At 39.0% G+C, this 26,632-nt stretch overlaps 1 protein-coding gene across 1 annotated transcript in view; it reads left to right on the top strand.

The window, feature by feature from the left end:
• IFT43 (intraflagellar transport 43) overlaps nt 1–26,632 on the top strand; it is a 135,126-nt gene that overhangs the window by 58,077 nt on the left and 50,417 nt on the right. Inside the window, exons 4-5 of the mRNA XM_072623308.1 lie at nt 24,609–24,641; nt 25,321–25,367. Coding sequence (XP_072479409.1) covers nt 24,609–24,641; nt 25,321–25,367 — 80 coding nt within the window. The remainder of the gene's footprint in view (nt 1–24,608; nt 24,642–25,320; nt 25,368–26,632) is intronic.

Consider the following 26,632-nt stretch of genomic DNA (forward strand, 5'->3'; position numbering starts at 1 on the left):
GACTTTGTCACACTGGGAGAGCAAGTACCTTAGAATTTTTAGTTTGTCCTGGTGTTAGTTGAAATAATCAATAGGTACCATACTTTGGGGACTAGTTACTTGAGACATTTTTCCCTCCTATTTTAAAAATTATGAACTTAACAAACACTGAATAAATTGGACATATGCATAGCAGAAAAGGAGAATTTTACATGAAACTGAAGGTCTCTGTTGCTTTTCTAAGTTTATAATAAGTTCAGTCTGTGGCTTTCAAGGTTCTCGTCTCCTCATTAAAAAAAATACTTTAATGTTGCCTAGCCTATTGGGGGGGCAAAAAGAAAAACAAAGCCCTTATAATATATATGCGAAACAAATCCCTTGTAACAAATATGCAGAACAAATCCCTGCAGTGGCTGTTGGAAGATGCATGTCTTTCTGCGTTTTGAAGGACTATACACTTGGAAGACCAAGTCCCTATGGGTATCAGTGTATAATATAATCCATCTTTACCCCCAAGTAGTGCCAAAGATTGATTGTCTTGAATAAGATAAGCTAGCTAATTTATAAAATTTGGAGAACGTCACCTCCAACCCTAGGACTCCACCAAATACATTTTGACATCATAGCCACAGCCCCATACTGGAACTCATTGCAGAGTTCTCTCTCAAGTGCTAGGTCTAAACACATCAGGATCAATTTAACATCACTAGGGCAGAGAAATTGACCATACATAGGCCTTTGAATCATCCTATCAACCTAAATCTGGGAAGTTCATTCCCAGACAGTTGGATCTCCTCACTGACCAAGCCAGTCAGCATCCTTGATGGAATTCTTAGAAAAGAGCCAAATAAATGGGGGTTTGTCTGCTATGGCCAAACTTGGATTCACCAGATTGGATCCCTGGATTGTGGAATATAACTGGAACATGGTGTGTAACAGCTTGGTTTAAATATAAAGGGACAGTGAATGGAAGAGGATGTTTCAGAGCTGGTATGCCCTGGAAAAACATTCGGTTATCTTGATTAGTTTGTATGACGCCCCTGCCAGTTTTCAAAAGTTGATGAATTTGGTGTTTGAAGACTTGATGGATATCAAAAGTTGATGGGGGTTTTTTTTAAATCAATATTGTCATCTACTCCAAAGAGCTCACCTACCATATTGAATTAGTCTAAACTGTCATATAACACCTATGTTTGCCCAATTGGAAAAGTGCCAGTTTCTTAAGGAGGAGATGGACTGACCTCATTTGCCTTTTATGATAGAGTGATAGGTGGACCAGGGAAAATTTTATCTAGATTTAGCACAGCTTTTGACAATGTCTCTCATGCTATCTTTGCACGCAAGATGGGAGAGAGGAGATAGAAAGATAGACTAATAAAAGAAGATAGTCACTGTCTCCAAAGAGCTTATGTTCTAACAGGGAAAGAGAATACATAAAAGGAAGTTGAAAATTGAAGTTGCGGGGAGAGGGTAAACAGGGGATAGGTGCAAGGTACTGAGGGCAATATGGAAAAGTAGTTCTCAGAGAGTCAGCAGGTTGGACCAGATTTGAAGTAAGCATGGCTGACATGAATACTTCCTCTAATGGAACTTCCAAGGAAGAGCTTACTGTTTGGAGGAGGAGACCCTAGGGTGGAGACATCTCCAGGGTGAGAAGGCTGTTGGCATGGAGGTCAAGAAGTAGTCCAGAGAGGGGGACTGAACTGGGTTCGAAAAGCCATGTTATAATACAGTTAGGTAGACAGAAATAGTTGAATGATTATAGCCAAAGAATAGTCATTAATGGGTCAATGTTAACTTAGATAAAGTTCTCCAGGGATATGAACTCAGCCTTATACCAAATTTGAAGGTGACAAAACCTGAGAGTATTAATTAAAACATTGGATGAAAGAATCAAAATCCAAACTGAGACCAATGGACCAGGCCATTGGGTTGAACCTAATAAAATGAAGCTTAATTGGAGTAAATATAAAGTGTGAGAAGTCACACTTCAGAATCAGAAACCAAGGAAGAAATTTTCCTGAAAATTTGAAAACTGGAATTGGCAGCCTCAGCTGGTAATTGGTTCCATCTCACGAGAAACCTTTGAGAGAAGTTGTGACTGGATGACTCCTTGTTGAGGAATCCTGTACAGAGAATTCTAAGTTAGTTATGGATTGGAGAGGCAGAATGGCATACCATAGAGATATCTAGCCTTGGAACCAGGAAGGCCTTGGTTCAAATCCTACCTCTGACATATTGCCTGTGGGACTGAGCAAGTGATGTAACTTCTTAGCACCCAAGGTAACATTCTAAGATTTCCACACAGTAGAGAAGGTACCAATCTGCATTACTGGAGAGAATTTCTTTATTTGGGATCTCCTTATATCAATGAAATCACAGGTCTAATCCCTTTCTCTACTTTAGATTCCAGCTTGCATATTTTATGGTTCTGAATCCTAGGGGCATATAATAGATTGGGAGAAAGTCTATCTGGATCTATATAAGGTGGAGGCATCACTGAAGTGGGAGACACCGCCACTGCAACATGTTCTTGGCTTTATAGAACAGTATTGCCACATTAGCTTCAGATTCTCCACTTTGGCAGGGGCTCTGATTGGGATGCTGAAATGCGCCAAGGCTTTCCAGGATGGATGCCACATCTAGAGGGCATAATAATGATCTGAAGAACATGCTCACCTCAGTCTCTGTCTAGATACACCCTGATCTATAGAAACCTGTCTTCATGAGACTGATAAATTCATTGTTTCTAAAGGGGCTTTCTCACAGTACCTGACTCTGAAGGGTGCATTAAGTCATGCTCATTGACTGGACCAGAAAAGAACTCTTAAGGCATGGGAGAAGGTGCTGTGGATTCTGTCAAAGTTGCATTTTAACATGGAAGCATTATCTTGAGGGATTTTAGTAACTCAGCATCATTAACTCTGACTAGAAACCTCTAGATTACTTTAAGACCTTCCAGTCAGGAGCAGTTAGGTGGTACAGTGGATAGAACACCAGCCCTGGAGTCAGGAGGACCTGACTTCAAATCCAGCCTCAGATACTGACTGTGTGACCCTGGTCAAGTCACTTAATCCTACTATCGTCAAAAAAAAAAAAATTGCTCAGTCAGCACCAGGTCTTCTGCCTTTTTTTATTTTTTCAGTAGATTCAATTTTACTAGCACCAACACTCCCAGGTGTCACAGTCTGCAGACAGTTGCATTATCATGAAAAGCCAAATTTGCACATCTGATGGATCGGTCATGCAGCTGACCATCCACAGATTATTAACATTGTAATTACCAAATGTCAGCTTTTTTCCACTGGAGTTAATTTGTTAACAACAGGCATAAGACACTGAGGTTCAGCTATCCACCCTTCAAGGAGGCATGATACCCATGTGGGTTTCTCTGTCTTTCCTTGTGTCTATATGTTTCTCACTCAGTCAACCAATGAATCAATTAATCAGTAAGCATTTATTGAGTACCTACTTTATGCCAAGCACAGTGTAAATTGCTGAGAAGACAAAGACTAAAGTGAAATAATCCCAGCCCTCAAGGAATTTACAGTCCCTCATGGGAGATGACAAATGTGTTTGTACAGGTTATGTACAAAGTGAAAATGAACTAAGTTTTTATGTTTATCTTGATGTCTTTTGATTTTCACATCAACATAGATTTCTTCTGTATTCTTCCCTAGTCATTCTGTACAACAAATAATATTTTTTAAAGACAAAAAAAATAAAATGAAGAGGAAAAGAGCCTATCAAATCAACACATTGAAAAAGATTGAAAATACCCCCAATCTACAACCCTTGTGGACCTCCTCCTAACAAGCCTCCCTGTTCTGCAAAGGGATGCAGTGGGATTGTCTTTTTATGTTTCTTCTTTTGATCCAATCTTACTCTTTACAATTTTGCAACATTCTCTTCTTTCCATTTGCATTGTTGTAGCTGTATACGTTGTTTTCTTGACTCTGCATTCCATGCATTTCTGTATTCAACACCTTTGTCGTCTTACAGCACAGTAATATCCCATTACATTCATGTGCCATGGTTTGTTTTGCCATTCCCAATCGATGGGCATCTACTTGGTTTATAAGTAGTTTTGGGAGAGGAGGACACTAGCATCTGGGATATTCCAGAAGTCTTTGTGTGGAAGCTGGCCTTTGAGCTGAAGGAAGCAAGGAAGCAAGGATGTGAGGAGGGAGTGCATTTCAGGCATTTTGATCCTAGAGGTAATAGGGAGCCACTGGAATTTATTAAGTGGAGGGCACCAGGTGACAGGGTAAGTAAGATCTAAGCTTTAGGAAAATCACTTTGTGGCTCTGTAGAGGATGGTTTGGAGTGGGGAGAGGCTTGAGGCAAGGAAATCCACTAGGAAGCAATAGTCCAGGTAAGAGGTGAGGAGGACCCAAACCAGAGTGGTGGCAGTGTGAATGGGGAGAAGGGGAAGTATGTGAAAGGTGGTTATGGACATAGAAACGGCAAAACTGGTTCCTTTTATTCCTGCCCAACAAAGCTGTTTGCCAGGCATCCTCTCTTTCTCTAGTCTTTTTCCTCCACTTCTTGCAGACTTCCAGATGATATAGCTTCCCTCCTTCCTGTCTGCCTTTAAGACTTAACAGGAAAACCATTTCCCCAATTAAATCTAATCTCTAATCCATTTACACCTTCATTTCTTTTATGTGCACACGTATGTATTTTAAGTATATATGTATATATATAGTATATATATGCATTGTGTATACATATGCACACATGTACAAATACATATATGTATATATTGTTTATGTTCACTATTTGTCTCCCCTCCCATATTTAAAAAAAAATCCTCAAGGACAAAGACACTATATGATGGAACTCTGTAAGCCCTTATAGTACTTAGTATAATGAGACACAGACATTGAGTTTAGTAAATGGTAGTGATGGTTGATCATTAGTATTCGTTGCATTCGTTATCACTGCTACCACCAAAGGAAGTTTGTATGGGAAGACATGTTGTATGGGAAGACTGCCTGATTTAGACAGAGGATTTAAACAAAGTCTCTTCCAGCTCCAAATTTGTAATCCTTTATTGTGGTTCAACTGTGACTGCATTTGGGGTTTTCTTGGCAAAGATACTATAGCTATTTGCCATTTTCTTCTCCAGCTCATTTTACAGATGAGGAAGCTGAGGCAAATAGGGTTAAATGACTTGCCCAGGGTCATACAATCTCCTAAGCATCTGAGGCTGGATTTGAACTCAGGTCTTCCTGACTCGAGGCTGGTGCTCTATCTACTGCACCACCTAGCCACCTGAGCTTTGACTTGGGTTCAAATCCTTCAACTACTGTTTGCTATGCTTGTGATTTTCCTCAGATCACTCAACCTTTTTTGGCTTCAGTCTTGTCATTTGTAAAATGAGAGGGTTGAGCTAGATGACAAATGCCCACTCAGGACCCTTCCCGCTTTGATAGCGATGATTCTGTGATCCATCACTACCACATGTTTATATTCTGGGGGACTGCATTGGATATTAGGGACACAGAAACAGAAGACCATGTTCTCTGCTCTAAAAAGTTTTACTGTCTATCAGGAGTGGCAGGGAATAGGACCATGAGGATAAGTCACAATGATGGGCAACATTGTAAGTTCCAAATGAGTGATCCAAACAATCAGTGCCGCATGGGTCTATTAAGAGACGTGATCAGGATAACCTAGTGGAGTTAAGGGAGGTGGAGGTAGTGTGACTTGAGGAAGGCTTTGATGGAGGATCAGGATAAATGGGTATGGAGAAAAGGGAAGGATGTGCCAACTAGGGGATGCAGGGTGAGCAAAATCATAGAGGCAGGAATGGTTGCCATGTCTTGGGGACAATGAGCTTGCCAGTCAGTCTCAAGTAGAGAAGAGATAAGTTGGGAAAGATTTTGAAAGGTCTTATTGCAGAGATTTTATGTATCAGACTAAGGAAAGTAGACTTTGCCACATAATCATAGTATTTCAGAAAGGTATATGTATCTTGTCCGATCCATACCCAAAAGGAATCCCTAGTATAGTTTACCCTACTTGTCATATATTCTATGTGCACAGGGGAAGTACTGAAGGTTTTTGTTTTTTTAAATCAAGGCAGGTGATGTATAAAGCTTTTTCCCTTGTCAGCAAATTTTATCATGTCTGTTATGTGCACAGCACTAGGGAGACTCATAGATGAGAAAGTTTATGTCCTAAAATATAGGTTCTCTTCTTCAGTCCAAAGTATGGAAAGATTATACTGTGTTGTAGTATGATGTTCTCTCTCCCAGGCCACGGTAGATTTTTGCCCTCTTCTTTGCCCAAATAATCTCCTCTGGCAGTACTTCCCTGGCAGACTACATTCTTTCCCTGTCTTTTCCTCTTCCCCTCTTTACTTTCCCTGAAGAGGCCACCTTTTTTTGTCTTTATGAGGCAGTCAGGGTTAAATGACTTGTCAAGGGTCATCTAGCTAGTAAGTATCCAGTGTCTGAGGTCAGATTTGAACTGAGGTCCTCCTGGTTCCAGGTCGAGAGTTCCATCCACCGAGCCACATAACTGCCCCTTGAAGAAACCAGCCTTAAGATGTTGCAGAGGCATTTTTTAGTCGTAGCTGACTATTTGTGATCCCATTCGGGATCTTCTCGGCAAAGATACTGTAGTGGTTTGCCATTTCCTTCTCCAGGTCATTTTACAAACAGGAAAAATGAGGCAAACAGGATTAAGTGACTTGCCCAGGGTCACCCAGCTAGTGTCTGAGGCCAGATTCGAACTTGGGTAGATGAGTCTTCCTGACTCCAGGCCCGGCACTCTATCCACTGTGCTACCTGACTGTCCTGGTGTCAGTTAGGAATGTGTAAATGGAGCAGTGGATAGCTGTATCCATTCTATGCCCTAGACCTGAGTTCAAATCCTGCCTCAGACATGTTAGTGTGTGACCCTGGGCAAGTGCCTTTACTGCTCTTAGCCTCTGTTTTCTCCTCTGCAAAGTGGGGTTAATAGTAGCATCTACCACTCAGGGTTATTGTGGGGAATCAATGAGGCAATATTTGTACAGTGCTTTGCACTTCAAACGCTGTATATATGGTAGTTATGGTTGTTCTGTCTAGTTCACTCCCTACTTGGATCAGAGTCCAGTTCTCCACTTTACTTCACATTTATCAAAAGTGCGGCATGTATCCATCAGGCTTGGATTTGGAATTGGCTGGATGAGCATGTCCCTACTGTAAGGACTGATGACAGTGCTATGTGGTACTGTGAGGTCAGGTGTGTTATACAGCATAGAGATGATTTTAGCTAACTTCAGAGCTAAACCTCCCAAAGGAAGGTAAGTCTTGTGAAAAGATTTGAAGGCATAGAGAGAGGTGACTTTTTAGATCCTGATCTCTAAGGTCCCTTCTCTGATTGTTTGATTTGGAAGTTGTGGGAAGATGAGCCAGCATTGAAGAGCACATGAAAGCTAGAGCAGAAGAGCCCAGTGACACACCAGGAAGCTGATAGGCAAGATCCAAAGGGTAAATGTGATTCAGAAAGCCCTGGGCTGCTGGTGAAGGAGGCTTTATGAAGTAAGTATGAGGGCATTGAACAGAGTAGAGAAAATGAGAGAGGTCATTCCAGCTGGCAGAAAGGTGAATTAAAAAAACAGGGAAGTGAATTAAAAAATCAACAACATAACAACCTGTGAAAGTTAAAACCAAAACTAAAATATGGTTCATTATGTGGGTAGAGGCATAAAAAGATGGGTAAAATTTTAGAAATAGTCTAGACTAGGGTTTCTTAACTTTTTTGGGGTCAAGGACCAATCTGTGGTAGTCTGAGGAAACCTAGGCACCCCTTGTTAGAATCATGTTTTTAAATGCTTAAAATAGGGGCAGATAGGTGCTATAGTGGATAAAGCCCCAGCCCTGGAGTTAGGAGGGCCAGAGTTCAAATCCGGCCTCAGACATTTATTAGCTATATGATCCTAGGCAAATCACTTAACCCCAGTTGCCTCCAGAAATAAAATAAAATAAATGCACAAAATAAAAAAAAAATAAAATTGCAAGGAAAGTCACTTCTATTGAAATATGGTTACCAATATACTTTTTAAAAAATCAGAGACCCTAAGTTACAGACTCGTACTAGAAGAAGAAATGATAAGAAAAGAAAAGACCTAGAAAAGAGGAAGAGGAGAATAAGGAGGAAAGAGCTTCATCTAAGGGTGCCACAAAGCAGAGATTTTAGTGCCTTCTCTGAAGAGTGAGAGGCTGAGTTTTCTCTTTGCCAGGTTGAGTCCATGATGCCAATTAAACAAAAGGCTGATTTGGTGGTGATTTGGAGCTGGGAAAGTGGACAGATTGCTATGGAAAGGTTGAGTTGTTGGCTAAGGGGCAGTGAGGTGGTGTGGTGGGTAGAGAGGAGAGCCTGGAATCAGAAGACTCCTGAGTTGAGATCCAGCCTCAAACACTTCCTAGCTGTGTGACCCTGGACAAGTCATAAAAACTCTGCCGCAGTTTCCTTGTATGTAAAATGGGGATGATAATAATAGCACCTACCTCACAGATTGTAAGGATCAAATGAGACAATAATTGTAAAAGCACTTAACATAGTGCCTGGCATATAGTAAATACCATATAGACAGTAGTAGTAGTAGTAGTAGTAGAAGCAGTAAGAGCAGTAGTAATTGTTGTTGTTGGCAAAGGTACAACGAGGTGGCTCAGGAAGACCCGAGGTCAAGTCTGACTTCACGCACTTACTAGCTGTATGACCCTGGCCAGCTCACATAACCTCTTCTGTCTCCTTCAGTTTCCTCCTTTGGAAAATGGAAATGTTAATAGTACCTACCTTGGTGGATTGTTATGAAAATAAAACGAGAAAATACTTTTAAAAGCACTTAGCACAGTGTCTGGCGTATAGTAAGTGTTATGTAAATGTTGCTAGCTAGCTAATTAGCTGCCAGACTAGAGATACTCTAGTAAAGGAGAGAAAGTGGTGGTGGGCAGGAGTAGGGGGCTGGGGGAGGGTGGGGAAGGGTTGTCCAGGCAGGGCTGGTAGAGGAATGGTCAATGCAGGGAGAGAGCCTTAGGCATTATCTAGCTCTACAAGTTCATTTCACTGGTGAAGAAACCAAGAATTCATTTAATTATATAGATGGACTTCCTCAAAGCTATTTATCTAACAGTGAGTGACAAGTGTAGAAGAAGTGGTTGGGTGGTGCAATGGACAGAGTGCTGGACCAGGATTCAGGAAGAGCCGAGTTCAAATTCTACCTCAGATACTTGCTCAGCTGTGGGACCCTAAGCAAGTCACTTAACCACCCTCTGCCTCAGTTTCTTCTTCTGTGTAATGGAGATAATAATAATACCTTCCCAGGTGGTTGGGAGGATAAAATGTGAAAATATTTGTAGAGTGTTTTGTAAACCTCAGAGCACTACTATACTTGTCCCAAAATGTCTTGGTGCAGTTTTAAGCTTTAACAGCTTAAAAGCTATTAAGTTACCTGCTACCTACCTACCTATCATCATTATTATTACAAGGTAGGTGCTGATATTTAAAATGTATCCAGGGTGAAATCATGAGAGCTGAGTGTGTTGTATTAAGTTAGAAAGGGGGTTATGCATCGTACCATTTGTGTGATAGAAGTGTTTGTCCTAGTAGACTTGTCTTGACTGCTGTCCTCTGGGTTACTAAGAAATGAGATGTTGATCATGTGAGTCAAACAAAACATTCTGAAGCAAAGAGAAGTTCAGCCTCCCAAGCTAGTTGGTCTCTGCTGAGAGGGCCTTGTTTTGCAGTGCGTGTGGCTGAGAGCCAAGAGGGAGTGATTAGGACTGATTGTCGTTGGTTAAAATTCCCCCTTCATCCATGATCTCCTTGTTCTCTCTTTGATGAGCTCAATCTCCCCCAAATAAAAACACATCTCTGAACATCACAGCTATTTCTTTTCTCTTTTTATTCTTTTTTTCCCAAAGCAACTGAAAGCGATTTTGTTTCCAGGTGACTCATGAAAGAAAGTGCTAAGGCATCCAGAGCATGCATTAACATACGCCTGCAATGTGGTTCCTTCATGTACCTCTGTTAAAATACTCTTGACCCACAGACCTTTCTGCTAGTCTGTTCCTGGGCTCTTCCAGTGAAGTCTGATCATGATCCACACAGTTTTACTTGTGTACCTTATTCCTGGCTTGGTAACTCCTTACTCTCTTGCTCTTGTACAATGGATTGATTGTTTTGAAATATGGTTGCTCAAGTCACTTTTATTAGTGATTCAAAGTGGGTAAGCTGAGGACTCTGAGAGCAAAACCACAGCATGTCCCACCAATAATAATACCACATGGTCCTCAATCCTACTTCTTTGGTCTTCTGAACCTGCCAGTGAGATCCCAGTATCTCATCCTGCCACTTTTAACGTGGGAGTATGCTTTATTTTACCACATTTGTAATAATCTAGCCCAAATAGTTTAATTTCCACAAAGTATTGCTCCCCTGTGGACCAGTGGCCACATTTCACATGATGCCTCTACTTTCAACCTGTTTGCTGATGGGGCCCCTCTCCCACTGCCCATTTTCTTCCCTCTTTATCCATACAGCGTAAGGCTAGTTGTCTGTGTAGGTTAGGATTTTTTAGAGACTTTTATTAGGAGCAAAGAAAGTAGATGCTGAATGTGAGTGGTAGAAAAGAAATTCTAGCAGATTGATCTGTTAGAGACCAGAACAGTCTCTCCAAGAGAAGCTGTCTATTGTTAAGCCATTTTTCAGTGTGTCTGACTCTTGTGAACCCACTTGGGGTTTTCTTGCAGAGATTCTGGAGTGGTTTGCCATTTCCTTCCTCAGCTCATTTTATTGATGAGGAAACTGAGGCTGACAGGGTGAAGTGACTTGAACTCATGAAGTTGAATCTTCCTGACTTTAGGTCCAGTACCCTGTTTGTGATTAAAACTCAAGATCACAGGACCACACACAGGACTACAGATTTAAAGCTACAAGGGAACCTTAGGGGTCATTTCACAGATAAGAAAACTGAGCCAAAGAAAGATTGTGATTTGCCCAAAGCAGAAAGTGTGACCTTTGGACAAGTCATTTAACTTAACTGAATAAAATGGTGGCTTTGCTCTACCAGCATTTCTGTTCAAATGAAGTGATCTTCATTTGTCTACAAATAATAGCCACTTCGAAGTAATTTTTTTGTCTGTATCCTTAACATGATAGCTTTCACTTACTGTTGATATCAAATGCCTCCTTATTCATGTTTCTAATATCTGAGCTTCCGATTCAACAAGAGAAACTGAATTCCATTCACTTTTCTTCCCTTCTTTGCCATTCGATACATAAATAAGCTTGACATATTATTTTTCATAGTTTAATGGGTTTTAAAATATTACTATGGCTTTGTAGAGTTCTAAGTGATGGTTTTATAATCTAATAGGTAATTTCACCTTGAACGGAACTAAAGATGTTGCTTGGGGACATGGCCAGCAGGTGGCAAACTTTACTCAATAATAGCCAATGACATTTGCTGCGCCTTTAGAAGGATGCTTACAGCTTGACAGCCTGTAGAGAGTAGACCCACTTATTCTTTCATCTCTCTTCTGGAAGCTTTTTTTTTTTTTTTAAATGAACTGTGCAGGTGGAAACTGAATGTAGCCTAATATGGGCTAAAACTCCTGAGTACAGGGATTCTGAGCTTGGGGAATTCTTGCTAACGCTTAGACAAGAAAGAAATCCAACAAATTCCTAGGAACTAAACATGAGTGAATGGAAATAATCCTAGGAATCATGGGGAAAAATGTGAAGGGCATCAGTTTTCAGGTGATACTTAATTGAGGGAATATTCACCAGCTAAGGAAAAAGCAAGTCCCATAAGATAGCAGGATAGTACAGTGGGAGGAAGAATCTAAGGATTTGGAGTATCTAAGTTTGAATCCTACCTCTGTGGCTTATTACTGACCTTGTGTGACACTAGGCAAGTGCTTAACATCTCTATGCCTCAGTTTCCTCATTTATAAAGTGAGATGGTTGTACTAGATGACCTCTTAAGACCTTTACCAGTCTAAATCTATGGTCCTGTGAAGTTTCTGACTTTTTATCAAAGCTTGTACTCAAGTTTTAGGTATGGGGTCATAAAGCAAATGAAATTGATTGACCTAAGATCTGATATTGAAAGAACCATCTAGATTTGTTGTTGTATTCCTTTTCACAGTTAATTCTAAGTTAGAATAACAAATTTTTCTTGTTTTCCGTTTTTGTTTTTTTTCTGTAAAAACTTACTTTCCAAATCTTCTATTCTGGATTTTCCTGGGCCCTGTTATATTGACTTGACATAAATCACTTTTTCTTTATGTTCCTTCATTGTTTTAGAAGTTGAGGTCTTAAAGAAACTAAGTTGATATTGAACATTTTGAAATTTCAAGACTAAAAACCTATCTGTAAGGAAAAGATATTTGGATGATTTCTTCTCTGGAGTGTAGCAAACCTATTCGAGTGACTTTGGCACCAATATTGTTAGTAATGTCTTTTTCATATAATTCCATTTACTAAGTGATCAAACACTAATCAGTCACTGCCAGGTACAAAGCTTCCTGCTGTAACTTGATTTATATGGGATACTTCTTTCAGTTTTACCTCCTGTTCCATCTGCAACAAGTTGTCTTAATAACTCTTGGTTATTTCTAACTAGGAAACAAAATAGAATCCCCAATCCTTCATGTCACTTTATAGAACAAAGGTCATAGAAGATTGGGGATAGGCTCAAACAGGTACATTTATCTCCCCAAATCAGAGTCTTGTTGCCTGGTCCTTTGACTTCAATCAATCAGTCAATCAAACCTTTATTATACTTTAAGTATGCCTCTGTCCTGCAGGAGAAGGTGAATCTAGGGTCCCGTGTGCACTGTGGATATTAAGAGACTTCAAGGACATTTCCCCCCATTTATCCCAGTTATGTCCCCTGCTAAAATAGGTTAACGGTGTCTAATTAACCACTGAACATTGTCATGCTGCATAAAGATAGCATCCTCGCTGTTCTCTGAGCCGTGGTACTTTATCTCCATTTAGATCTCTGCGGTATTCCATTAAATGAGAGAGAAACAGTTTAACATAGATGATGTCTACATTAGGACTGTCTTTCACCCTTCAGCATATAACCTGTAAAAGCTACAGATGAAGTCCTATGGCCACTTACCAGGGAATCCTGATTTTCTTTTCTTTTTTTATTTACCCCAAAGAAACTGCACTATTCTTCCTGGTGTGTTGAAGACCAACTTGCTGGCAAATGGGACATAGTTACTTTTTCCTTGATCTTGAGAGCCAATATGTGCTCCCAGAAATGGAAAGGAAGATGGGAAGGAATAACAAAGCTACAGTTTCTAGGAGTCAGCAAGTATTTGCCAAGTATGTCTTAGAACATAGTAGGGCTCTCCTTTCTTTCCCACCATGCTCTAAAATGGCATAGTAAGAATTAAAAAAACCCCATGCAATTGCCCTGTGTTAATTATACAGCATGGGATCTGGCAAGGGGAAAAAACTGAACCTCAGTGGAGCAGATTCTGGCCCATTGGATGCCAATGAAATCTCCAACTGCTCCCCTCATATTAAAAAGAGAATTAGAATTGAATGGTAGAAATTAGGAAAGAGGAAACCATTTAGCTAGATACAAAGTGTTTGAGGATTCTTTTTTTTTTACCACAGATTAAGCTGTTAAGTTATAAATAAATATATTGAAAGTGATTCAGAAGAACTAAAAGAGTGATAAAAAAAAAATAATCCCGGGCTATCTCCATACTACCTATCAGTGAAAGAATATTATCGTCATGTAAAATATTGTTTTCAGAAACATGAAGTGTTCAGCTATACTGTGCTTTAGCTAAATAGCATTCTTTGCCATTCCCAACACGTCTGTTTTTTGCCTTTGTTCATGTCTGAACTGCCCTCTCCTCTAATCTTCATCAGTTGATACCCTAGCCATCCATCTAGGTTCAGCCCAAACGCCACCTCCTCCACAACATCTTCCTGGTCCACCCTTGCTAGAAGTGCCGTCCCCCCTCACCTTATCTCATAGCAATTGATGCTTCTCATATGTACTTGTATTCTGATTTGGGTTAATATTTATCAGTGCCCCCAGGGTATAAACTTCTTTAGAGTAGGGATTGATTATTATAAATTAAAAAACATTTATTAAGTGCTTATTATATGCCAAATATTAAATGCTAGGAATACAAATAAAAAAGAAGACAACCCCTGCCTTCAAGGAGATTATATTCAAATAGGGAAAACCATACATATAGGATAGTGGGGTCAGAGAGGGACGGACATATTGGTGTTACAGGGATGATGAGTTATGTCACGGGGGAGTAGATTGACACACCTATCCAGGAACAATGGCAAAGTTGATTTGATCATGGTTCGTGGTTACTGAACTGAAGGGTGGGAGGGATTAGAGGAAAATGAATACACCTGCAATGTACACAGGTGTTTAGTAGTTTTGTCAAAGTAAATTTTTATGACTTGTTATAGCTTTTGTTTTTTAATTAGCCAGTCTCTTAAGAGAAAGGACACTTTACCCCTCACTGTGACATCTTGATGAAAATTTGAAAAGTCAGAATTATTTTGTAGGAAAAAAATAGTGGCCACTTTCTTTCCATTAAATTTTTCTCAGAATAAAGATTGGAGGTATGAACAAAATTATGCTTCTTCATTTAATAATTATCATCTCTGCTGCTTCTTGAGTATCCTCTCAATACCAGTGTAGTATTGAAGACAAAATGCTAGACTTGAATTGAGGAAGATCTGAGTTCATTTCTCACCTATGATACTTATTGGCTGTGTGAGTCTCAGTTTCCTTATCTATAAAAAAGGGGGAAAACCTATAATATTTACCTTCTGGGTTGTTATGAGGCTAAAATGATATGATACAGGTAAAGTGTTTAACAAGCTTTAAGACACCATGTAAAGGCCAGTTATTGCCATTAGTATCCTTAATATGATAATGACTTCATAACATTATACACAGCCTGAGATTAATGGCACTGTGATGCCCAGAGTATAAGGTCTGTCCTTCAGAGAACCATATAGCTGTAGGAAATAACCCTATACCATAGCAGATACAACATTATCCGGAAAAAGAAACACTGATATATGACAGTGACTACACTTACTTGACTCTTTCTGACCAATTTGGGGATATAACATGCTGGAATGGGGGAAAAAAAAGACAATGTATTCTCAATCATGTTACTCTGTCTCCAGGGAGCAGAAGAAGGTGGGGGAGAATATTTACTTTCATTGTACAGAGTTAAAACTTCATTCTGTAAAATGGCGAAAGCAATCAGCAAGTGATGGAGTATCTCTTAAAAAGAAATCTGGCATTTAATTAACTTTTCAAAGTGCTGGTTCAGCAATCTCCATGTTTTACATTTTGAATATTGAACATGCATCTCTAATCTGAACTGAATTACTTCTGGGCTTGCTGGGGTAGAGAACAAGAGAGTTACTATTTACCAGTCCCTTAAAGCTTCAACCCACTCATCTGTTTGTATCGTGTCCTATCAAAAAAGGTAGATTCTCCGATTTTTGTGTTTGTAGGTTTTCCAGGTCTCATGCGTTTCTTTTCTCTCTCTCATTTTGCTAGCCTTGGTCTCTTTCCACTAGAGAGAGGGCAGTTAAGGAGGTGATGTAAAATGTTCATCTGTCAATTCTACTGCTACTTTGTGGGACAGTTTTGGTTTGGTAGAGGAGAATGTTAAAATTGATGCCTAAAATAAAGTTTGGACAATTACGTATAGACTTAAATTCTCCATATCATCCCATGTCCTCCGTAGATAACTGTGGAGAATTGAGAAATGACTGTAGCTTTAGCAAGTCTGAATAGCTGTCTTAAAGCCTTAGGAGCATCTGGAAATCTGCTTATTTATAAAAAAGACATTTGGATAATATTTGTACATGTCATATCATCACACAGATGTTTCAGTACCTAAGGTGAAACTTAGGAGATTTAGTTTCTAATATTAGATTTATTGTTCATCAGCTCTCACCCTGAAAATTTTATTTATCTTCACTGTGCCTCAGTGCTATCCTCTGTAAAATGATGATTCATTCAGGAAGCATTTTTGGATGCACTGTGCCAAGTTGTGGGAGAGATATAATAAGAAATAAGACATGGTCCCTGCCTTTAAGGAATTTGTAGTCTGGTAGATCTCAGAGATAAGATTGCATAGATAAATGTAATACAAAAAAGAACATGATAGGTGTGTTAGCAAAATATTTAGGTGCTTCGAGATCAAATGAGAGAGAAATCTTTACCATCTCAGAGCATTCCAAAAAGCTTCATGGACAAAATTAGCATTTGTGCTGGACCTGAAAGGATGATATTTTCATTCCTTGATCATCAGTGAAAAAAATGTAAATTTTTTTTTTTTGCAAAAGGGAGGGATTAGAATCATTTCTTCTGTAAAAGCCTGAAGTGAACAGGAAATTTGATATGCAGAACAAAACAAAAACAAAAAACCTTAAGAAACATAAAGCTGAATATGGTGGTGCCCACCTGTAGTCCCTACTTCTGAGGAGACTGAGACTGGTGGATTGGGAGTTTTGAGCTACAGTCATACTAATGCTAATGAGATGACCATTCTGAGTCCCACAGCAATATGATGAAACCCTAGGAACAGAGGGTCACTAGGCTGTCTAAGGAGGGGCACACTGGCCCAGGTCATAAAAATAGACTTCAGACCTGAGTGAGATGGGGGGAAGGAGGATGAGGGAGAGAGAGAAAGAAAAAGAGAGAGAGAAGGAATGAGAGAGGGATGGAGAGGCAGAGAGAAAAGAGAGAGAGAGAGAAAGATAAAGGGATAGGGAAATAGAGAAGAAGGGTGAGAAAAGGAAGGGGAAAAAAGGACAATGATTTTTTTTTTTTTTAAAGAACTTTCATTTCATCTTTGGATCGCTGAGAAAACAAGAAGAGCACTTATAGAAGCCTCAAAAAGAGCTAAACAAAAGTAACAGGATAGAAGAAGAATTGAATGGATGGTCACAAGCAAATGTCATTCAAAGAGGGAGTGTGGGGAATTGGGAAGGGGAGAATCTGAAGCAAGTCACTGAATTGAGTGTAGAAAAAAATGAGGAATGCATGAAGTCAACTGGAAATAGTTATTAGATTCATAGACTTGGAACTGGAGGTTTTTGTTCAGTTTTTTCAGTTGTATCCCACTGTTTGTGACCCCGTTTGGGATTTTCTTGGCAAAGATACTAGAGTAGTTTGTATTTTCTTCTCCAGCTCATTTTACAGATGAGGAAACTGAGGCAAACAGGGTTAAGTGATTTTACCATGGTCACATAGCTAGTATCTGATAACAGATGTGAACTCAGGAAGATGAAGTCTTCTTGATTTCAAGCCCAGTGCTCGGTGACATGGGTTCAAATCTTGCTCTGCCACTTACTATTATTGTGACCTAGAACAAATCACAATTCCTCCATGTTTTGGTTTCCTCATTTGTAAAATGAGGGGAGCCAGTGGACTAAATGGCTCTTCTGGGGTCCCTTTTGGCTATAAATCTCTGAGCTTTTGATCCAGCATATGCATTTTGTGAGTTGAGGACCTGAGGACCAGGGGAAGGATCTGGTTATTCCAAGGAATGCAGGCAATGAGTGGCAGGGCCTAGATTTATACTGGATGCTTTGATGTTGAACTGAGATCACAACATGCTGCTTCTTTCATGAATGAATCCATGTTTCTGGGATTGGTGCTCCACATGTGAAGGTCTTTCCAGCAAAGAGATAGGAAATAGAGAAGTTGGGGCGGGGGGGGGGGGGAAGATCCAAAGTCCCATTCTCAAGACTGGATAAGGATGGGGTAAGTCTCACACCATGTGAGGATTATCAAGATAACAAAAAGAAAATGTCTGTTTGCAAAAGCTTTGCAGGCAGGAGGGATTGTTAGATGTTAAAGAAGAAGGAGCCAAATGAATATTTCTTATAAAGGATCACGACAGATTAATACCATTCAGACTAAAGGATGAAGGGAAGGATCTGTGACCTAAGGCTGGGATCAAATTGGCATAAACAAAATAAACTTAAAGGATTTGTTGCTGGTTTAGAAGGGGAAAATATAGTTAGAGAAGAAGGCATCATGTCAAGAAGAATTTGACTGTAGCCCTGCCTTTGACATACCTTTGGTACATATGTGACTTTTTCTCTTAATGCCCCTCACAACTGTCTGAGACTGTAAATTACAGTGGTTTGAGAACACAGGGTTAGAGATAGGACCTGGACCTGTGGGGAACTTCTGGGAGTGGGCACTTTCTAGCACCTTCTCTGCAACCAGAGCATTGTAAGGTTGTGACTTGCCCAGGGTCAAACAGGTATCATATCGGAGGCAGGACTTGAACCTACATCTTAATGGCTTTGAGGCCAACTCTTTCTGCTATCTGTTTTACTATTCTACCATCTTCTACTTTGAGGCATTTGTTAAGTGAAAAGAATTGACCCTATAATTAAAAACCTAGAAGAAAATCAGTAAATCAGCTGTGTCAAGATAAAAACAAAAGGAAAAATTTTGAAAATCAAAGGAGAAATTGAAGCGCAATGATTATTGTACTGATTTTTTTTTTATAGACTAAGGGAGTAAATAGAAACTAACAAAATTGATGAGCCACTGAATAATTTAATAAAAAAAGAAAACCAAATTGACAAGAAAAAAAATAAACATGATGAATTCACAGCTATTAGAGAAAAATCATCAGAATTATATGCCAGTAAAGCTGAGAAATTAAAAGAATATGGATAAATATCTTAAAAATGTAAAATTCCCAAATTAGCAAACCAATTCAGTTTCAGAAAGAGAAACCAAACAAGCAATAATTGAACTATCAAAAGGAAAAAAAATTCTGGTCTAGATATATCTATAAGTGAATTCTTAGAGTCATAGTTTATTAGATTTAAGATTGAAAGGAACCTTAGAGATCACCCAGTAAGCCCCTTTAATTTTACAGAAGAGGAAACTAAAGCCCAGAGTGATTAACTGCCAAGATTACACAGGCTATAACTTGTGTTGAACTCAGGTCCTCTCACTCCAAATCTAGGTTAAAAAATATTTAATGCCCAGATTACATAAAAATTATTCTCAATAATAGAGCAACAAGACATTCTTCTAAACTCCTTTTTGAGATAAATATTGGATTTGGTAGCCAAACCAACGAGGATGAACAGATGAAAAAGCAGATAAATAAAGACACATGTGACTAATAAATACTAATTTAAATAAAATCTATTGATGATCACTTAATCAATCAGTAAACATTTATCAAACAAATTCACTTATTAAGCACTGGGCACTGAGCAAAGTGCTGGGGATACAAAACCAAAAGTGAAAAATGTCCTGGAGAAACTTAAAGTCTGACTCTGGGCATATCCATATCTGCAAATCCACAAAATATACAAAAGAGAAGAAATTTGGAGAGGAAGGTATTAGCAGATGGAGAGAGAATTCCCTGCCATCTCCTTCTCAGACCGCTTGCTCTCCATTATCATCCCCATCTACTTCCCATTAGTGCCTTGGACTTCATCCCAGGGTCCTCTTGCTCTTCACCTTATCCTTCCAAGGACCAGGACTCTATGACATTTCCTGACCTTCTCTTCACTATGCTATGCAGTCACCTTCCCCTTCCCCACCCCACCCCTTCATTTTGAGCATCTCTTTCTGTCCTCACTGCTTAGCACAGCCTTGACATATAGTAAGCACTTAACAGTTGCTTTATCCATTCAGAAGGGCTTCATGTAGTGGTATATGAACTATACCTTGAAGGAAATGACATATTTTTCTCAGCAAAGTTGAAGAGATTGTATTTCAAGCATGGGATCAGCCATGTAATGGCACAGAGATGGAAAATGGAGTACTGTGTATACAGAGAGCAAGGCCAGTTTGACTAGACGTTGGTACATACGAAGGGAAGGAATGTGAATTAGGACTGGAAAGATAGGTTGAGGCCAGGTTGTTGTAAAGTACTTTGAATGTCAAAAAGAGTAGTCCATGTTTGCTCCTACATGTAATAGGGAGCCAGTGGAATATATTGAGTAGATTAGTGACATGGTTGCATCTACACTTTAGGAAAAATCACTTTTGTAGCTGGGTGAAAGACAGATTGGAGTGAGGAAAGACTCAGCTAGAGAGATTGATGAGGAGGCTTTTGCAAAATTCCTCTGAGAGATTGTTGAGGGCCTAGAGTGGTGGCTGTTTGATCAGAGAGAAGGGGACGTATGTTGGAAATGTTATGGAGGTAGAATTAATTAGATTTGATAACTGCTCAGTTATGTAGGGTGAGGAAGAGTGAAGAGTCAAGAGTGAATCTGAGGTTCTGAACCTGGGTGGCTTGGGAGAATGGTGGTAGCTTCAACAGAAATGTCTCTGAAAAAAATCACAGCTTGGTCCCACTTAGTTTGACAAATAATTCCCCTGAAGAGGTCACATATACTCAAATCCACATTATTTGAAGTATAATTGTGTAGAATATGGCCATTGGTTCTAGCCCAATGGGAAATGCAGTATGAATTTGAAAAATACTGCTTCTTCAAAGGATCCATTGTTTGCACTAATTGTGACCTAGGTATATTCATGATGACCCACTATGTAGCAGGGATGCAATCACAGTTCAACATTAGTAAAGTTATTAGTACAATTAATCATCTAAACAACTAAAACAAAAGCTACATGATTATATCAATACAGAAAAGACTTTTTTGGTTAAAAAACACTTAAAAACAGATGCATGGAATTTATGGAATTTATTAGTGTTTATCTTAGATCTAGAAGTTGCATATTTGTAATATGACAAATACCTAGGGCTTTCTCTGTAAGTTCAAGGATGAAGCCATGACGCTTCATTTCCCCATTCTTATTTGACATATTACTGTAATTGCTAACTATGTCCATAAGACGAGAAAAAAATTAAGAGAACAAACACTGACAGAGGAGACAAAATTATCCATGTTTGCAAGATGATATAATAGTTTATTTAGAAATCTTTATTCAGCAAAATAAACTAATCACAACTATATCTTCATCCAAGTAGCAATGTATAAAATATCCATAAGATAATTGGCATTTTTATATTACTAATAGGAGAAAAGATAGAAAAACTTCATTTAAAACGACCACAAAGCATATAAACTGTGTGGAAGTTAACCTACTAAACGATGAAAATCTTTATAGAAACCAAGAGAGAGACATTAGATATAATTTGAGAGATGTTCGATATTCATGGCTAGGCCATACCAATATAATAAAAATGATGTTACTACATAAAATTAACCTACACATTTGATACTATATCATTCATACCACCAAGGGAGAAACTTTAAAGGAATAGATAAAATATAAAAATTCATATGAAAAAATGTAAAGTTGTGAGTCTTAAGAGCAAAAAGGAACAAAAAAGGAAATGGAAATGATCTTATTATCAGATTACTGGAGATCGAATTATATTATAAAGCAATAATTATCAAAATTCTTTGGTAACAAATTTGCCGAAAAGGTAACAGAATGTATGAGTACAGCATCCCAGTGACCCAGTATTTGCTAAACTTGAGAAGACAAATTACTGGGGGAGAGTATATGAATTGCCAGAAAACCTGGAGAGCAACTTGGCAGAAAATAGGTATACATCAATATCTTACACATTTACTTTTGTCCACACCCCTGATTTCAGTGGTGGTACAGGGAATTCCCAATGAGAAAATTCCTTCTACTATTACCAATTGACACATGTTCTGTAGCTTGTAGTCTTGTATAATTGCCTGGGAGACTGAGAGATTAAGTTGGTTATATAACAAGAATATGCCTGAGAACTTGAACCCTAATTTACCTAACTCTGCGGCCAGCTCTGTATACACTATACTATACAACCTCTTGTTTTATGTCTTATACATACGTCATATTCATATCCTGAATGGATACTGGATTGAAATATAATAAGTCAAATTTTTTAAAAATTAGAAAAAATGCAAAGTAGAATCTTGGACAAATATGGTTAAAGGGAAACTTTTTACCCAAAATAAGGGATAGCAGAGAGTATTAAAGACAAATAATTTGGATGACATAAAATTAAAAGACGTTTAAATGAACAAAATCAATGCAACTAGAATAGATTAGTTTGAAGAAAAGGTGTGGATTGGGGGAAAGTAAAACTTTGCATTCACTATCAGAGAAATCTAACATGCGAAATCTATAGAGAACTGACACAAATTTATAAGGCGAAAAGTCTGTATATGGTAGATAAGTTGTTAGAAGATATAAACAGCTTCTAAAAGGAGAAATACAAACTTTTGTTTGATGACAAACAAGATGAAAGAGTAGACATTTTCTCTCATTCCTATGACTTTTCAAATCCCTCTAAAACAAATTATGTCAAAGATAAAGTAGCTTTGGCCATCTCCATGGTCTAGGATGCTAGGAACCCAAATGTAGGTTTAAAAAATGGACTCATACAGTACCTCTTCCATTAGACACCCCCCCCCCCCCATATCAGCAGTGAGGCTGCACTACCTGACCCAGCACCCCAACAAAGTCAGCGCCACCACTCAGTAACCCTGTGGAGATCTGGGCTTTAGGCTATGATAATCAGTTCCATGGCAGTGTTCTGTGCAGCAAGAGATATCTACAGGTGAGCAGAGGAACAGAGGGAAAGGGGTAGGACATGGTTCTGGCCTTGAAATAGAGCTCAACCTCACACCTTGATTCTGCCCACTCCTCTTAGAGTCTCAGAGATTCAAACTATAGAAATCAGCCCAATAGCATCAGTGCAGTATGTCTGAACCACTAAAGGTGAGGAGCAAAGGGAATGAGACAGAACACTGGAACAGGACAGAGTGTGTGTGTGTGTGTGTGTGTGTGTGACTATGTGTATAGGGGGGAGCTGTCTGGTACTCCACTCAGCCTAAGGGAAGGAGCCTGACATCTCGCTGGGACCAGTTCTGTTCCCTAATAATTCACTTGGGACAGAAACACAAGCTGGTCAACCATGATAGGAGAAAGCTGAGATGCTTTAAGAGCCAGCCTCCGGGAAACCATCACCAGAGGGGAGGGAGTTAGAAAATGAGCAATAGAAAAAAATAAGGGGGAGAGGATGGAGAGACTGAAATTCCCAAAAATGTGAGGAAGAAGAAAATTCAAATACCTGTAACATAAGCAAATTAAGTCAACATGGAAAATATCAACAACAGAAGGAAATATGGCTTCTATTTGGGGCAATAAAAAAAAAATAAACACTGCAAAACAAAGTAAAACAATCCAATGTTTGATGACTGTGAAATCTTAGAAGAATAATGAACAATACATTGTTGCTGAGTGGTATGAAAAAGAATTGCAAATTTGGAGAGCAGAGTTTATGACCTACATAGCGAAACAATGGGCAGACTAGAAAAACTCGAATCTGCGATATCAAGTCTCACTAAAGAAACAAAAGAAAGCACAGTTGATTGGGAATGAAAATACACATAGGAGGACAGTCTAGAAGAGAAGAAAAAAATACTAACATTAAAAGAAAAAAATGCTTTTTATTTTTTTTGGTGAGGCAGTTGGAGTTAAATGACTGGTCCTGGGTCATACAGTTAGTATAAAAATATGCTCTAAGTAAAACGTACTAAACTCACAGGTAGAATGTGCACTAATTGTGGCAGCCAAAAGCTAGAAATCATATTGAACTGGGAGTATGGTTAAACAAATTGTGGTGTATGAATGCAAGGTAATAAGCCTGCACTGCAAGAAAAAAATGTACATGAAGAATTGAGAGAAATAGAGATTTATATGAAGTAAAATAGTGCAAAGAAAGTAGAAGCCACAGAACAATATGTACATTGGTTGCAATTATGTAAATGAAAACAGCACTAAAGACAACTGAATTTAGATAAATGCAATAATACAATGAACTTTAGTTCTAGGTAACTGATATTAAAAGACTCTCCCTGTTAAGAAAGAGTGCATTATAAGAGGGGAAGCAAGAGGAAACTGGAAATAGATTGTGAAGGTCCCTGAAGGGTTTTGGAGTTTCGATTTAATTTGTCAGCAATGGGGATTCTTCAGTCTGTTAGTGACAGGGGCAGGGTATGGGTAACATGATCAGAGTTATGCATTGGAAAGATTATCCTGACACTCAGGTTTAAAATAAAATGGAAGGGCCCAAGACTACAGCAGAGAGACCAGCTATGAGGCTGTTGTTCTTCAGTCCGAGAAAGAAGTGATAAAACCTTGAACCAGGGATGGAGGCAACAATGGGATGGGGTGATGACAAAGCAGATGTGCTAGACTTTGTGTAGATAGAATCAACAGTTCTTTGCAAACCAGCTGAGTGTGGGAGGAGAGGACAAGATCGAGGAAGAAACGATTCCCAGGGTTATTGGGTAGATGGTGTCTAGCATATAGTAGGCACTTAATAAACGTTTGTTAATTGATGGTGGTCTCATTAGTTGCAGTATGGAAATCAGAAGGACGGGCAGGTTTAAAGGGAAAGATGCATTTATTTACATCCAAGATGACTTTGTAAATCATGAATGAAGTCATATTTAGATGGCCATGGTGTTCCTTGTGACTGTTTTGACTAGACCTCCTTAACACCTCTTCTTGTTACATAGACACTCTTTCTCCCATGATAGAAAAGATCATTGGGTCTTAATAACTCTTTCTTTTCTTATCTTTACAGGTCAGGAAGAAAGGTTACTGAAGATGTAGAAGAGTAAGTTTTCCACATTTTTACAGAATTTAATGGTGTCTGAGTGCCATTGTCAACAGTTCATATTCTTAAACTGGACATTAGAGGCTCAAGCCTCCCATAACACTAGGAAACTGTGTGTGTTGATTTGACTGTGTTTGGGGGCTGAGAGGACAAATCTTGGTGCTGGGCCATGGCCCATTCTGCTCTCTAGAACTAAGAGAGAGGAGCCTGGCATTGGTGGAATTGTTCCTTCGAAGTGTGACTCCTGGCATTAAGATGAAACCTGTACATTCTACCTCACTGAAACTGACAGGCATGATGAACCTGCACCTTACATTCGCTATATTAAAGGAGAGTTTCTATTCTAGTCTAATTTCATAGTTTTCAACTCAAATCTTTTCCTATGGTCTTTATTGAAAGTAAAGTGTTCCTAGTTAAATGTGGAGGGTGAAATACTAGTGAACTTCACCTTCAAGGTAGAGTGTGAATTGAAGGCAGAGATGAATTCATTTTTGTATCCCTAGCACCTAGTTCAATGCCTTACCCATATTTGTTGAATTGAATCAAATTGAAGATGAGAGAGGATGAGAAACTCTTGGCTTATTTGGCATTGGAACAAGAAAAAGTAGGGAAAGTAGGAATTTTTATTTTCTGTTTCTGTATTTGAATTTTTTTTCTTTTTTTTTCTGGTGGGGAGCAGCCAGCGCCTCAGACAACGGAGCATGGAGGGATCTGATGATGGAGGAGGTGAGTCACCCTATGGGCAAATACTACAGCTGTTCCTTTGATGAAAGTAGAAAGGCAAGAAAGAAAGCAAACAATAGCCAAGGTGCATCTGAAGTGTGAAATGGAGACATCAGGGAAGAAGGAAAAGTTGGCTAGCAAAAAATATATTTGATCTACATACATACACACGTACACACACATATGCATACATGCACATACACATATACATAAACATGTGTATATGCATAAAGAGAGCTTTTATCTCTCCATCCATCCATCCATTAATCTATCTAACTTCCTATCTATTGAGATTATATCATATAATAAGAAAGAATGTACAGATTCTTCAAAAATCCAGAGGCACTTTTGTGTATACAAGGTTACTGGAAATCAAGGCACAGAATGAAAGGGAAAATAGGGCTTCAATTTAGGTTCAAAGATCAGGCCCAGAAGGAAAGAAAGTGAGTCTCAGGTGAGATAAAAAAGTCAAAAGCTCAGGCATTCAGTGCCTGCCCTGGGAGTATGGAAAAACCTAGGAATGAGTCCTAATAATTCTTCTTGTGGTTCCTAGCTTTCCAGTTGACCTGAGTTAGAGATCTTCTGGCATCTCTTATGGACAAGCCTACTTCTGGTTGCCAGATCTTGCTGTATGACTTCACCCAAAACCCTTTCACCTGCCACATTTCTCCATCCTTCTAATAATCCCTTATGATACTGTTAAATAAGGTGCCCCATAATTCACTTTCCAAAATCTGTTTTCCCTAACATGTGTGTGAAATTGTCTTATGCCAGCACTGACCTGGCAGCTATGAGTTCCTGCTGGGCCCCAGCCAGGTTTCTGATCTTCCCCTTCTCTCTGCTGTAGTCCTATCTGCTGTTTCAGTCACCAGACAGCAGCAGGACCAACTAAGGGAAATAGCTGAAGGGCTTGACAAGATAGAGGCAGGAGCCAGGGCATTAATGAAGTTGGTAAGAAGCTAGCAGGACAATAGGCATGGAAATGCAGTGGCTAACCATTCCAACCTGTCTTTAACTCTTAGAGTTTCAGTGATCTAGGAGCTCCAAGATTTTAGCTAGGATAAGGGATGATCAATTGGCATTGAAAGTCTTGCAAATGGCTTTGAGTTTTGGGTGAGCCTTCTGATTTAGCCGGGTTCTTTGGAAACTGGCTGACAACTCAAGCCAACATTGTAGAAGCTGACATGTAGTTTTTAGTGGTTCAAGACTAGGAAGTGTTGTAAGATAATAAAACAACAACAACATTAATTTCAGAGAAAATTGCTTTA

Source organism: Notamacropus eugenii, chromosome 7 (genome assembly GCF_028372415.1).
Source record: "Notamacropus eugenii isolate mMacEug1 chromosome 7, mMacEug1.pri_v2, whole genome shotgun sequence".
NCBI lineage: Eukaryota > Metazoa > Chordata > Mammalia > Diprotodontia > Macropodidae > Notamacropus > Notamacropus eugenii.